At 49.9% G+C, this 13,857-nt stretch overlaps 1 protein-coding gene across 1 annotated transcript; it reads left to right on the forward strand.

Annotated features, from left to right (window-relative positions):
* Positions 1 to 1,163: 1,163 nt before the first annotated feature.
* Positions 1,164 to 4,499, forward strand: WNT8A (Wnt family member 8A). Its single transcript, XM_053956248.1, has 6 exons — positions 1,164 to 1,234; positions 1,322 to 1,355; positions 1,568 to 1,706; positions 2,615 to 2,740; positions 2,855 to 2,997; positions 3,939 to 4,499. The coding sequence occupies exons 1-6, from the start codon at positions 1,164 to 1,166 to the stop codon at positions 4,497 to 4,499; spliced, it is 1,074 nt and encodes a 357-aa protein (XP_053812223.1).
* Positions 4,500 to 13,857: the final 9,358 nt, after the last annotated feature.

Below are 13,857 nucleotides of genomic sequence, written 5' to 3' on the forward strand. Positions count from 1 at the left end.
GCTGGCACAGCACAGCACTGCTTGGGGGCCAAGCACCCACACTGCCCCATGGAGCAGCCAGGATCCCTGCCCAGGGTGAGTCCCCCCCAGTGGGACCATTCACCCACAGGAAAACAGACCAAGAAGTTTCCATGAACACCACCTCCCCATTCCTCCATCACAGCTCCTCACAGCCCTAAACTATACTGGCTGTAACTACCAAAAGGCTTTTTGGGTTTCCTCTGATAAGGATTTTTCTTTCCCAAGCACAGATGATGGCTCAGCTGCAGCAGAGGCCCCTCGTTCCACTCAGGCTATGGGCAGCTCCTGCCTGGAGCAGCAGCAGCTGTGCCTGTGCTGCAGCAGCCTTCACCAAAAGGAAATTGCCAACCCCAGAAAACTGCTCCCCTAATTACAGCATTGGATCATGGAGAAAACCACATAAATGATTCACACAGTGTTCCCAAGCTGCAGCCGCGTAAATGAGAGAGATTTCCAAATGCTACCGAGCCACGCTCGCTGGTATCAGGATGGAAATGCAGAAACTTTCATCATAAAGAGGCAAGAAGGAAAATTCCTGCCGTTAAACGCATCTCTGCAAACCAAGGAGACCTGGGAGGTCTATCCCCTATAGATCTTTACAGAAGGGTTGTTAAAACTCCTCAGGGAATTCTCATAGGAGGGAGCAGGCAGATAGCAGGGGAACTATAGAAATGCATCTGCTTGTTATTTCAGAGGGACGTGGGGATGGAGCCTCTGCTGGTAAGCAGAGGATGAAAAGGAGAAGGCAAGAGGACTTGGGGCCAGCAGAAAGGGATGGCTGGTGGCGGGGAAGAGAGTTAAAAGTGTCCCATTGTTAGGGAAGTTTGCTCTCCTTCAGACCATCCCGCTCCCAGGGACACCCGCCGCCTTTTGAAGTGCAACCTTAGGCGGTTCCTTGTCACCCATTGGAGCAGGAGCTTTTTTATCACATTAAGTCATTGGGTAGCAAATGAATGGGGGGTTTTGACTATTCACAACTTCACCTTATAAATATCAGGGTTGGAGGTTCCTGCAGCTTTGCTCCATCCCCATAGCTCACCTTGGGAAGGAGTGGAGGGAGGTGGCCCTGCTTGTGCAGAGACCTGCGCTGTGGAGAGCTACGGAGCAGCCAAAGGGATCCAACCCCACTGCTTGTGACAGCCATGAAGAGAAGCACCCTCCTCATCCTCTCCATCACAGGGGTCTACAGTGCCATTCTCCACACAGCAGCATGGTAGGCTCCAACTCGGTGGAAAGGGCATTTTTTAGAGATGCTCTTCAGCCTGTGGTAAGGTGATTTATTTTATTTTCTTTGTTTCAGGTCTGTGAATAACTTTCTGATGACAGGACCCAAGGTAATTAACATACGGACTGTCAGGAATTTAAATGGAGTGATTTTGTATTGCAAATGGGAAATAGTACTTTCCAAGGAACCAGACTTCCCAGAGCATATCGGCTCCAAGTCCTGCCAAGTACAGAGGGAAAGGACTCACAACCTGCTTATGTCTGTTTTCACTGATAAGTGCTAAAACAGGGTGGATTTTAACCCCGCTGTTTCCCGTGCCAGGCTTACCTGACGTACTCCAGCAGCGTGGCGGCCGGGGCACACAGCGGGATGGAGGAGTGCAAGTTCCAGTTCGGGTGGGAGCGCTGGAACTGCCCCGAGAGTGCCCTGCAGCTCTCCACCCACAACCGGCTCCGCAGCGGTGAGTGCACCCTCACCTGCGGCACCGCTCCCCGCCCGGCATGCTCCGGGTGCCAGCTGGGATGTGCTCTGGAGAGAGCCGGTGCTGCCGATTAACTGACTGATGGAAAAGGGCCTTCCTGCCCCAAAATCATTGTTGTTTTTCCTGTATCTGTATTAACTGGTGTCATACATAGCACTAACATTTTCCTAGGGATGCCAGGCTCGGTGTTTCCTGCGGTGCTGCTCCATGGGTCTGCTCCTACCCTTTTGTGTGCAGCATTTGGGGGAGTGCAGTGCCAGAGACACCCGAGCTTCCAGTGGGAAGTGCAGGAGAGGCAAAGGGAGAAACCAGGGAGGTGCACTAAGAAACTGCCTTCATCAGAAAGCTGTGGATATATTTCAATATTATCTATTTCAGCGGACAGAAGTCTCCTTTCACCCAGAGCAGCATCTCTATTTGAATCTCTTCAGAAAGCCAAAAAGGACTACACTAGGAGTGTGAGTGCAGACAGCTGTTAGCACAGGTTCAAAGGATCAATGACCATTTTCTCTAGCAGGCAAGATCAAAGCACAACATAGCCCCAGGCAGGGAAAGACAGAGATGAACCGAGTGCCAGGTGAAAGGAGAAATAACTCACCTTGGCCAGAGCAGGACTATGGCATTTCCTTAAAATCCTACCCCGGCAAGAAGTTCCATCCCCTGTATGGACACTTGCATAATATGATAGCAAATTGCTGTACCCTGTGATGCTGAAGCCTGAAAAGATCCAGTCATGAGCATTTCATTTCTGTAGCACCTTACCTTTTGCACAGAGCGTGTGGGTATTTTCTCCTTGCACCTTCGCAGCATAGGAGATCTTCATTCCTGATAATCCGGATTGATGTCTATATTTGCATGTGACAGCTTTTTTCCCTCCTCTCCCCCAGCTACCCGGGAAACCTCTTTTGTGCACGCCATCAGCTCGGCCGGGGTCATGTACACCCTCACCAGGAACTGCAGCCTGGGAGACTTCGAGAGCTGCGGCTGCGACGACTCCAGGAACGGCCGCGTCGGTGAGTGACCATCCCAGGACAGACTGACCCCGTCCCCGTCCCCACACACAGCCCCGCAGACTTCAGGGCAGGATTTGGGGCAGGTCAGTGCTTAATCCCGTGTCTGTCCTGCAGGCGGCCGAGGCTGGGTCTGGGGAGGATGCAGTGACAACGTGGAGTTTGGGGAGAAGGTTTCCAAGCTCTTTGTGGATGCCTTGGAAACGGGACATGATACCCGCGCGCTGATTAACCTGCACAACAATGAAGTCGGGAGACTTGTAAGTAATAATAATAGTAATAATAACAGTAATGTCTATATTGAAAACAAGATTTAGCCTGTCCAGGTGCCCATTTTCAGGCCCCTGTGAAAATCCAGGCCCAGCAGTGGTTGCATGGGGGAGAAAAACACAGTCAGAATCTGGCCTTGAACCTCAACACAGGGAATCACAGTTAGAGCTGTTCCCCCTTCCAGCTTCTGCAGCTTTGTAATGCAGTTAACTGCTAGCACACACCACTTATTCAGAAATGCATGGGATTTGTACTCACCTCTAGGCTTGTCTGGTCTGTAAAACAAAGCCAGAACCACCTTCCTTACTTTCTTGCAATATGCATTTCCAAGCTCTTTGGCCAGGAAGCCAGGTGTGAGCTGGCCCTGCTCACAAGCTAGCCACAGTCACCCCCACTCCTGCCTGGGCCCTGGAAGCTCTCAGCATCTTGCCAAACCTCCTTGTCTGTAAAAACAAGGATGACAACACTTAACATACCTATCTCATAGGGTGTGTCAAGGCTTAATCTCACATAGATACCAGCGATTGGGACCTTATAAATACCAGAGGGAGATAGGCAGATAATATCTGTGAAGTGCTTGGCCTGGAGGAGATGCAGAGAGGTTGGGTATGATTATTCCAAAGCAGTTTCACACATTTTGAATGAAACCTCGGAGAGGGACATGGGTTGATGCTGGTGAGTGGCGTGAGAAGGGCATGACCTGACAAAGGCACTTTTTTGCTGGCCTGGATTCTCCTGGAAGGGCTGGGGACAATAGTTTGTGCCCATTTAGCTGTGGGACAGATGTTTTCCTGGAACTAAGAGCATCAGCTCGTGGAAGGACCTGAAGTCATGCCAAGCACGAGCCACTTTAAATGCAGTGTCCCCAAATTACAAGTGCTGTAGAGCCTGACTTTGAGATTTCCTAATTTCTTCACGTGATCCCACCAAGGCGGTGAAAGACACAATGAAGAGAGCCTGCAAGTGCCACGGGGTGTCGGGCAGCTGCAGCATCCAGACCTGCTGGCTGCAGCTCGCCGAGTTCCGCGAGATCGGCAACTACCTGAAGATCAAATACGACCAAGCCCACAAGCTGGAGATGGACAAGAGGCGCATGAGAGCCGGCAACAGCGCCGACAGCCGCGGGGCCACGGCAGAGACCTTCCACCACATCCACGCCACGGAGCTCGTCTTCCTGGAGGACTCCCCTGACTACTGCACGAGGAACGCCAGCCTGGGCCACCACGGCACCGAGGGCCGCGAGTGCCTCCAGACCGGCAAGAACCTCTCGCAGTGGGAGAAGAGGAGCTGCCGGCGGCTCTGCACCGAGTGCGGCCTGCGCGTGGAGGAGCGGAGGACGGAGGTGGTGGCCAGCTGCAACTGCAAGTTCCACTGGTGCTGCACGGTGCGCTGCGAGCAGTGCCGGACGCTGGTGGCCAAGCACTTCTGCACCCGCCGCGACTCCGCCGCCCCCAACCACATCAGGCAGAGGAGCAGGGGCCACAGGAGATAGGGGACGCCTTGGTGTCCTCACGCTGCGGAAGGAGCGTCCTTGAGGTGCGGAGGGTTGAGCGTGCACCGTGTGAGGTGGTGGGGTCTCCTGGATGGATGCGGTGGGATTAGGAAGCACAAGGCGCGGGCGCTGCGGGACCGTGGTCCATCTTGCTTCCATGTTTTTTCCTCAACATTTACGAGTAGCTTCTTTCTTCTCAGGAGTCACTTTATCTGTGCGTTGGACAGAGGGAGGAATTTCATGGCTTATGTGGGCTCAACCCCTTGTGCCCTCGCCAGCGGGTCTGCCAACGCCAGCAGTGGGGCTCCAGCCCCCAGCCAGAGAGGTGGGAACAGGTGCTGTGGCCAAAAGCGGGTCCAGCCGGGTGATCCCATCCCTGCAGCCTCAGGTCCTGGCCGTTGGTGCACAGCAGCTGCTTGGCAGCATTTCTGGAGGAAACCTTATGCACTTTGTGATGTGAGAGGAGGTTTGACAGTGTCGTGGTGTGTATTACCGCAGCTGCAGCCTTCTGAGGGCTTTGAAAAGTTTACAGCCAGTGTTTACATATTTCCCTCCCCACCTTTTTGAATTTTGTATTTTGGCACAAGAAGCCTCGCCCCAAATAGACAATAGTTTCATGTATTTGTACTGGATAAAATTAAGCAGTTTACAGTTCCTGTATATTTTTTGTTTTAAATTAGCAGATAAGAATTCAGAATTCTTAATGCCTAATGATGTTTATTAATAAATTGTATTATTGCTTAGCACAATCTGTTTTCAATATATATTTTGAAGGTAACCTTTAAGAGTTAGATTTTGGACTGTATTTTGCAATAAACCACAATGAAAGTAATTGGCTTTTTCCTTTCTGGCTACCTAGCAGTATGATTTTAGGTGCAAAATTGTCCCTTTCTGTGTAAAACCCAGCACTTCCACGAATTTCCTCATCATTAATCCAAAAGCCACCGAGAGCAAGGAGTTTGTTCTCCTGGATCTCAGTAAGTTGGCTCCAGCCTCCAGTCCCCGGAGGGTTGGCTTTCGTACCTATCGCCGTAATCTCGCCCTTTCCAAGTGCTGAGTATGCAGACACAGCCTGGCTAAAGCCGATTCTGAAGCTCCCAAAGTCTCTTTAATTTGCCTCCACCCGACATCCCCCAGACAATGCGAGGCTGCCCCGCTTTGATGTGGAAAGCGTCACCATCGGCACTCACTGCAAATTTCTTGGAGGCACGAGAGGAACCCTTTGAACTAGAGCAGGAGAGAAAACTTGGGGACAGTTGTGAATGTGTCTGCTGGTTCCCTGCTGCTCCGGGTGCCAACAGCCCGGACCAGGTCGGGGAGGGCAGGAGGGGACAGCGCTGGCTGCTGCTGTCCCAGAGCAGCTCCTGCTCCTTGGAGTCAGAGCTGCTCCGGAGGGAGCCAGGGCTGTGCCATCACCCACACCCACCATGCAGGGCGAGGATGCTCGACCAACTTTTCTCTCCAGCCAGGGCAGGAGGAGGAGAGACAAGTGTAAAAATCACCCTACAGCTCTGCCAGCACATTGCACCCACGCTACAAATGCTTCAATGCTATTTTATCCAGGTCTCCCTATGGCTCCCTGTGTAAACACAGCCTCGGCACACACGAGAGCCAGATCAGGGAGCTCAGCTTGCAAAACACACATTTGGGAAGCATAGCTGACTTCCATGCATTTATTTTATTAAAGCTGGAAGGGTGACACCATCAGTTAGGGGGGCTATGCTGCCTTGAGGATAGCTATTTCTAGTAACTTACCCTACCAAATCAAAATACCCCAAGATTTTTGCACAGTGTTGCCACAACAGCAGTTGCAACCCCCAGAAATTTAGGCCGAACTGGGAGTGATAAAAACAGACAAGCAAAGCTGCTTTCCTGCATCTCGAGCACTGGTTGACTTGTCTGCACAAATATTACCCAAGGCTCTCTTTTTGTATTGGTTTGGACTGTGCTTCAGAACCCCAGCAGCTGCAGCCACAGGGTACCACCAAAATCCCACAAAATAAGATTATACAGAGCACAGGACAGTCCCTGCTGATGTGCTCTCAGAGGAGGGAAACTATTTCACCAGGATAACTCCCAAGCACACATAAAAACCCTCCTGCTGTATACCAGCAGCAGGTTAATAAAGCACACAGGTAAATCCCAGGAGATGAGGGCTCCCAGTGAGCAGGAATGGGCGGGACATGCTGTGTGTGTCATCTTACCCATTTCTCTGCAGCATCTTTCCAAACTAACATTAACACAGAAAATAAGAAACAACAGGTTTGTAGGTGGCAACACACCAGACCAGACCTCTGTCCCACAAAGGCTCCATCCCAGGGAAATGGGGCTGGAGAGGGAAGTAGAGATAACCCTGCAGAGACCAATCCTTCTCCCACTGAGCCCTCCCATTCCCACCGACTCAGCATTCATACCCACCCCATTGTATTTAAATTCTGGAGATGAACTGTCCTTCCTTAAATTTGTCATCAAAGCCATTTACATTTCTGGTTCCCAGACTCTCTAAGGCAATGAGCAAATCACACCCAAAAGCCAGAGACCAAATGCAAAGTGAAGCAAACTCAAGAGAAAGTTACACACCATCCCATGACACACATTTCCTTTCTCTTTTTGTACCTTGCAGAGACAATACCAAGACTGAACAAATACAAAAATCAGCTCTATGGCTTAGAGTGGCACCTTGCCAGAGATATTACAGTCCTGGAGAAGCTGAAGCTTCCTTATTCTCCCCCTTGTTGCTTGGATACAACAGTCATCAATTCTCACTACATTCACTACAAAACAATAGAAATTCAGGATCATCTTAATCCATCACAGCACTGTCAGGGAGCCCTGACACTCCTGCCTGCTGCTGTGGTTTCTGTAATAACCCTCACAAATGCCATGGGACACAGGGTAACGAATTCTGAGGATGCCACAGGACTGAGCTCATCATTTCAGCTGTGATTTTACCTGGGTAGCGTTTTTACCCCTGCAGAGCAGCTTTCAAAGTAAACACAAGCACACACAGCTGAGCACAGTCCTGTCACTGGCTGCTCTGTAAAGGCTCCTTCTCCCACCACAGCCAAAGAGCTCTTGCAGGGACTGGTGATGCTTTCAAACCTGCACATGTTTGCTTGTGACCACACAAAGTCAGCACCAACCTGGGGCACTGATCCCAATCACCTGAAACTCACTGCACACCCGGAGGAAGGGATGGGCTGGCTCTCTAAAGCCTTGAGGAGGAACCTGACCACTGTCCCACAGATCCTAATTACAATGAAAAGCCAAAAAATCTTAATCTGAGCCAGGTGCTGCATGAACTCAACACAAAATCTTGCTGCCTGTCCCTCAAGAACTGTCAGCACTGCTTCTCCCCTGGAGCAGGGGCACTTTAGGCAGGGCTGTGGAGCCACTTGGATAGTTCTGGAGCAGCATCTTCATGTTTGACCAGGCACTGACATGGATAGAGCATCCTCTGTGATAAGAAATCTGTGGAACAGCTGTGGAATCAGCTCAGAATCACCATTGCCTTTCTGGAGGTTTAACACCAGTGTCCCAGCAGTGTATTTGTGCCTTTATTGTGGGAGAGGGATGGTTTACAATCCATTTTTAGCGAGAAAGGGAAACATACTCCAAATGATGAAATAATATATGCCAGCTATAGCATTACCACAGACCAGGGCAGGTTTATGTCAGAGGTGCCTGCTCAACTAACACAGGGCCAGAAGGTCAGTGTTGGGGTGCTCATACCATGATAACAGCCCAGGCTAAGCCCACAAGCTTTCCCAGCCCTTCCCATCTAACCCAGGACTGTCCCTGTTTCACCAGCTGCCTCTTGGCCATGCTGTCCAGGATGGACAGTTTTCCTCTGGTTTCTCCTTCCCAGCAGGTGGAGATGCCTGCACAGCCTCACTCCCCTTCAGGCAAGAGCATGGGCATGACTCAGGTGGTCTTGGCTGGGGTCACCTCCTTCAGTGCACGCAGGAAGGTGAAGTTTGGGGTGCAGGTGCCAGCCTGTACCATAGAGATGGACAGCACCTCCCCAGGGCTGCCCAGCACACAGAGCCAGCCTGGGGCTGTGCTTGTGGGGGGGCTCAGGATGTCACCTGGCACAGGAGCTGCACCTGTGCTGTTTCCTTTGCTCCCCCTCCCAGAAGAGAGTGCAGAGATGGCTCTGGCAGGGAATTCACTCCATCATTGCCACCGTGTGCCCCTGCAGCCCCTCCCAGCAGGCTGGCAGGGACACTTCTGCTCAGAGATTGAGGCACCTGCCCCAGGCCCTCCCCTCAATGGTCACACTGCTGCACAGGGACCATCAGCAAGCAGAGAATCAAATTTATTAACACACAAAGTGCAGGTTCTGCAGATGATTTTGCAAAGCAGTCTGGAGGTGGATGGATTTTGGCCTGGCACTGCTCTTTCCTGCCCTGGTCCCACCTCAGCTGGGGGCTGTTCCCTCCCCCAAAGCCCCACCACATCCCACCAGCATCCCTCCTTTCCCCCAGCCTGCTTCCCTTCAGCTGTTAAACTCCATGCCTGCTGGATTACCTTTAAATTATGCCCCCAGTGCCCTTTCATGGATTATAATTCTGTATGAGATGTTTGTGCTGTATCCTCCCCCAGTATTAAAGTGTCAGGAGTGTATCCCCAGGCCATCCATCTTCAACACTTCCGCAAGGGCTTGGCAATTCTCTGACATGAATATTATGGCTCTCCATGCAGAGCCTCCATCACTCAAGCTGACAAGTGTTAGAATCTCCTCTCTTGAGCAGGGTAAGTGACCTTTTCATATGCAGCGTAGATTCCCGGTCACGCTGCATCTGGTGCAGGGAAACCAGTGAGTGCCAGCAATTCCCTGAAGTCTTAAAAAACAAGTCACAGGTCCTTTTCCACTTGCAAAGCCAACCCTTAGCAGGAAAAAGTTAAAGGGCCTGAATCAGCCCCTGGTTACCTGCTGCTAGTGCCAGTCCCAGAGAGGAGGATGAAAAAGCATCCATTCCATGCCTTCTGTGGGATTTATCAGCAGGAATTTTCAGGGAAAGATGGGAGGATTTGGGTGTCTGGCATGCTGGAGTATACAGGAAAGATTTTTGTGACCAGTTAGTGACTTTAGTGACTTGGAAACCTCAACTCTAGCTTTCAACGATATATTTTTAAGTGACATGCTTGAAGTTAGATCCCTAAACCCCACCAAAGCTGCTGAACTCCTGGGCTTCCCACAGTTGTGTGCAGGAACTTTCCTCTACCTGTGCCTAGGGAGAAGCTGAGGGAAAAAAACAACCTTTAAAGCTCTTTTCCAGCTCTGACTTCCCAGCTGTGATGCCCTTGGGACACTCCAGTCCATGTTACCGACAGAGTGAATCCCCTGGAGCTGAACTGTGTGGTGATTCAAGTTAAATCCCTCCTACAAAATTCACACGTTACCCCAAGCCTTTGGCTAAAGGGGTGCCTAATTTTTTTTCTTCTCTAGAGGGCAAAGGGACTTTCAGAGCAACTTTGCCACCTTTCCCTTACAGAGGGACTGTGCTGGCTCACTGCCAGCACAGAGCAACAAAAACTTGTTAACACCTTTTCGGCTCCCTCTTAATAAAGTCAAGGCAATTAACAGCTTCACTATTTACAAAACAAATCCTCTTTGCAACACCTGAGAAAAAGAGTTACAAGTGTTTCCCAAACATTTCTCAGTTGGGGAGGACACCTACAATAACTGTCTGCTGGATGAGCTGTATCTGCTTTCCCTGGCTGGAGAGTCCATGCTTCCCATGGAATGCTGCATATTCAGTATGAATTCATGCTGCACTTCCAGCCAGGAGTCCTGATCAGGCACAGGTCTATTGGGAAAGGTTCCAAAGGCTTGTCCAAGGACAAGGAGGTATACAGGGAGTGTACAGGGAGCCAGGGTGTCAATTTATTGCCCACTTGCTGGTCCATATTTCTGGTATGGCCTCATGGTACAAGATGTGGACATAGAGCACGTTGGTCCCCTCCAAAAATGCCCCCAGGGGTGGCTGGGAGAGAGTTGGTAATGTACAGTGTATTTACACCTCTGCAGGGGGATTCACAAGCTCCTCCACCTCTTTTTCTGGTTCCCTGCTCTCTCCTAGGATACAATCCACTTTGCAAATCACTGCTGGCTTACAGTGCAGTAAATTCCCCCTTTTCAAACAAGCCCCAAGGAGCTGAGCCATATAACAGAAGATTGACAGATTAGAGAAAATCAGAAAAATGTAACTTGCAATGAACTTTCAAAATTCCTTCCTTCCTTCCTTCCTTCCTTCCTTCCTTCCTTCCTTCCTTCCTTCCTTCCTTCCTTCCTTCCTTCCTTCCTTCCTTCCTTCCTTCCTTCCTTCCCTTCCTTCCTTCCTTCCTTCCTTCCTTCCTTCCTTCCCTTCCTTCCTTCCCTTCCTTCCTTCCTTCCTTCCTTCCCTTCCTTCCTTCCTTCCCTTCCTTCCTTCCTTCCCTTCCTTCCTTCCTTCCTTCCCTTCCTTCCTTCCTTCCTTCCCTTCCTTCCCTTCCCTTCCCTTCCCTTCCCTTCCCTTCCCTTCCCTTCCCTTCCCTTCCCTTCCCTTCCCTTCCCTTCCCTTCCCTTCCTCCCTTCCTCCCTTCCCTTCCCTTCCCTTCCCTTCCCTTCCCTCTTGCTCTCCTATCCCACTCCCCCTTTACCAAACACACAGAGTGGCTCATATTTTATGAACAAGAAGGATGAGGTGCTCCCTAATTAAATGATTATTTATCTGTAGAGATGGCTGCTGGGACAGCTTCACACAAGAGCTCTCCCAGACAAAGTGGACTTGGTCCAAACACTTCTGGAGATTAGAAAAAACCCTTTTAAAGTGTGCACCAGGACCCACACTCATTGGACTCTTGGACCCACACTCATTCCTCCCAGAGGGTCCAAAACACAGAGAGGAAAGGAGAGGTAGTTGGTGGTAACTCTGAGTGAAGTAAGGAGCAGAGACTGATGGCCACAGCTAAGAAATGTTCACCACATGCAGTCAGGATGCAAAGATGAGTTGCAATCATGTGGGACAGAATGAGTCAGAGCCAGAAAATGAAAGAGACTAAGTCTAAATGTGTCATAGAAAAGGATAGCAGAGCTGTACAAGCAGCAGGACATGATGGGAAATAGACATGGACATCTTTAATAGTATTTTAGCTGTTCTTTTTCTTTCTCTCTATTCTCTCTTCAGTGTCCCAAGCGACATTAATTGAAGCCCCTTGTGGGCACGGCCAGGAGAGAATAGCTCGTCAGGGGACATGTGAGCACAGAGCCTGGACAGTAAAGGGCCCTTCATTTCCTCCTCTGATGCTTTCAACAGCACATGGGATGCCATAAAAGATGGTAATAACGAGGTCAGTAGAAAGACTGTAAAACAGTAGGGAGAGGCACAAGGGTTACCTCACTTGGGCTCAAACTCAGGCCATGCATGGGCTGAGTTTGCTGGTTGCAAGCTCTGCTTGGGACCATGGCTGCACTGCCTGTCCCATCTGGCCTGGCTGCCAGCACTCAAACTGGGCTCTGATGAGGTACCTGGTCTGAAATGTTGGATTGTGATGTCAGTGGGACTCTCTTTATTGGCTCAGATCAAGCCTGGACACATTTCTTCTTCTCACATTTCTTCTCAATTCCACAGGCTTTTCTAACTCACAGAGCTGTGGCTCCTGGCCTGACACTTCTAGGGGATCATCCATCAAGAGCAGAGTTGGCAGTTTTAAAGGCAGTAATTTCTATTTCTCTCCCTTTTGCCCAGTGCCTTGAAGCTAAACCTATCCTGGCCCAGTTCTTCATTCCCACTCCTGCCAGGCAGACTTCTGCTGGCTGGCTGCCATCAGTTGTGATAGGGACAAGGCACCTCCTCCCTAAGTGGATTTTGAAGCCAATGAGCAGGAGAATAATTAAATTAACTCAGTCCCAAATACCTCCCGAGGTGCCAAGCATTCCCAGCATTACAGCTGCACCACAGGTGTCGGGAGAACAGGTAATTCCAGTCAGGGGCAGGCTGCAGATGTGGCTGCCGGGGACATCTCTGCTGGCACAGGAGCACCAGCCAGTCCTGGACAGGAGTGCTGGGAAGAGATTCTCAGGATGGCTTTGCTCAAGCCAGCTTGAGTCCAGGAGTAAGACAATATATTTATGCTTTGATGTGCTTAAGTTAATAAGATTTATCCCAGGGCAAACACAGTTGTGCTTCTCAGCCTGGACTACTTCACTCTCCTATTCCTTGCTTGTCCCATGGGCTTTCCCCCACAGGGTGTGAGCGCTGTCATCTCAGGCCCCAGCCTCTGTTTTACCAAATAACCTGCTATTTTAATTCCCTGAGAAACATCTGTATGCTTTTGACTGCAGCACATTGATTTCTTTCTCTTATCTACTACAGGCCATGAGACTTGAATCCACTCCACTTGAATCAACTCCACCCACTTGGCCAGGGTGGAGGCAGGGCAGAGGACATCCCCACTGCAGGGCTTTATCTCACCCATCACCAGAGAGCTCACAAATCACTGTCCAGTCCCTTTCAAGCAGTTGGGAGCACTAAATTTTACCTCTTGTATCCAGACACCACCCAATCTCCCAGGACCAGGCCAGGTACATTGATAAGGAGATAGTGTAAATGGTCAAACAGGATGGAGCCAAAATTCACAATTTCCTGTGCTTTAACTTAGCAAGTGCCATATCAACAGGGAAGTCTCTTGGATTATCTCCCATTCCAAAGGGGGCTGTTGTGGCCAAGACCTGCCACTGTACTGCTTCAGTGTAGAGGATTTCTGGTTTCATGTTACACTAAAAGCAGAGTGCTCTGTACATTTTCAGTGCAAATTTAATTACAACTATGATCCAATAAATATTTAGGAAGAGTAACAAACAGTGCTACAAAGAGAACAGAGTGGCAGTCAGCTCCTTCCAACTCCTCAGAGTTTTAAACCCCAGATGGTCTCAGGGGCACTTCCACTCTCTCTGTACTGTGCAGAAGATAAAATTAATTTCCACATCATCCTGATTAGTTCATATCATATAAACTATCCTGCCTCCTAACCAAGCTAACCACTAACAAACCCCTTCAACTCTTCTCTTGGCTGTAAGCAGACACTGACCTCACCCCAGGGAACTATTTTCCTGGAGATGACTTTGGGCACTAAATATGCAGCTACATCTTGGTAGGTTATTAAATCCACATGTGAAAATAAACTCATCCATCATCTCATGCATGTGGTTTAGCTTCATTTTAAGAATATATAAATGTACTAGAGCACCCCATTAAAGCAATTTATATGTCTTGCTTTATTTTCCCAGACAGGACATGTCTTCCTTGGAGATTACTGTCTTTTGGGAAAACATATCAACTAAGGAGTCATGGAATAACAGAATTGACCTTCA

This window comes from Vidua chalybeata, chromosome 15, assembly GCF_026979565.1.
Source record: "Vidua chalybeata isolate OUT-0048 chromosome 15, bVidCha1 merged haplotype, whole genome shotgun sequence".
NCBI classification, from domain to species: Eukaryota; Metazoa; Chordata; class Aves; order Passeriformes; family Viduidae; genus Vidua; species Vidua chalybeata.

Coding starts and splice junctions, on each gene's coding strand:
- WNT8A (XM_053956248.1), top strand. CDS start 1,164: ATGAAGAGAAGCACCCTCCTCATCCTCTCCATCACAGGGGTCTACAGT. Junction 1,707..2,614: donor CCACAACCGGCTCCGCAGCG/GTGAGTGCACCC, acceptor CCTCTCCCCCAG/CTACCCGGGAAACCTCTTTT. Junction 2,998..3,938: donor ACAATGAAGTCGGGAGACTT/GTAAGTAATAAT, acceptor GATCCCACCAAG/GCGGTGAAAGACACAATGAA.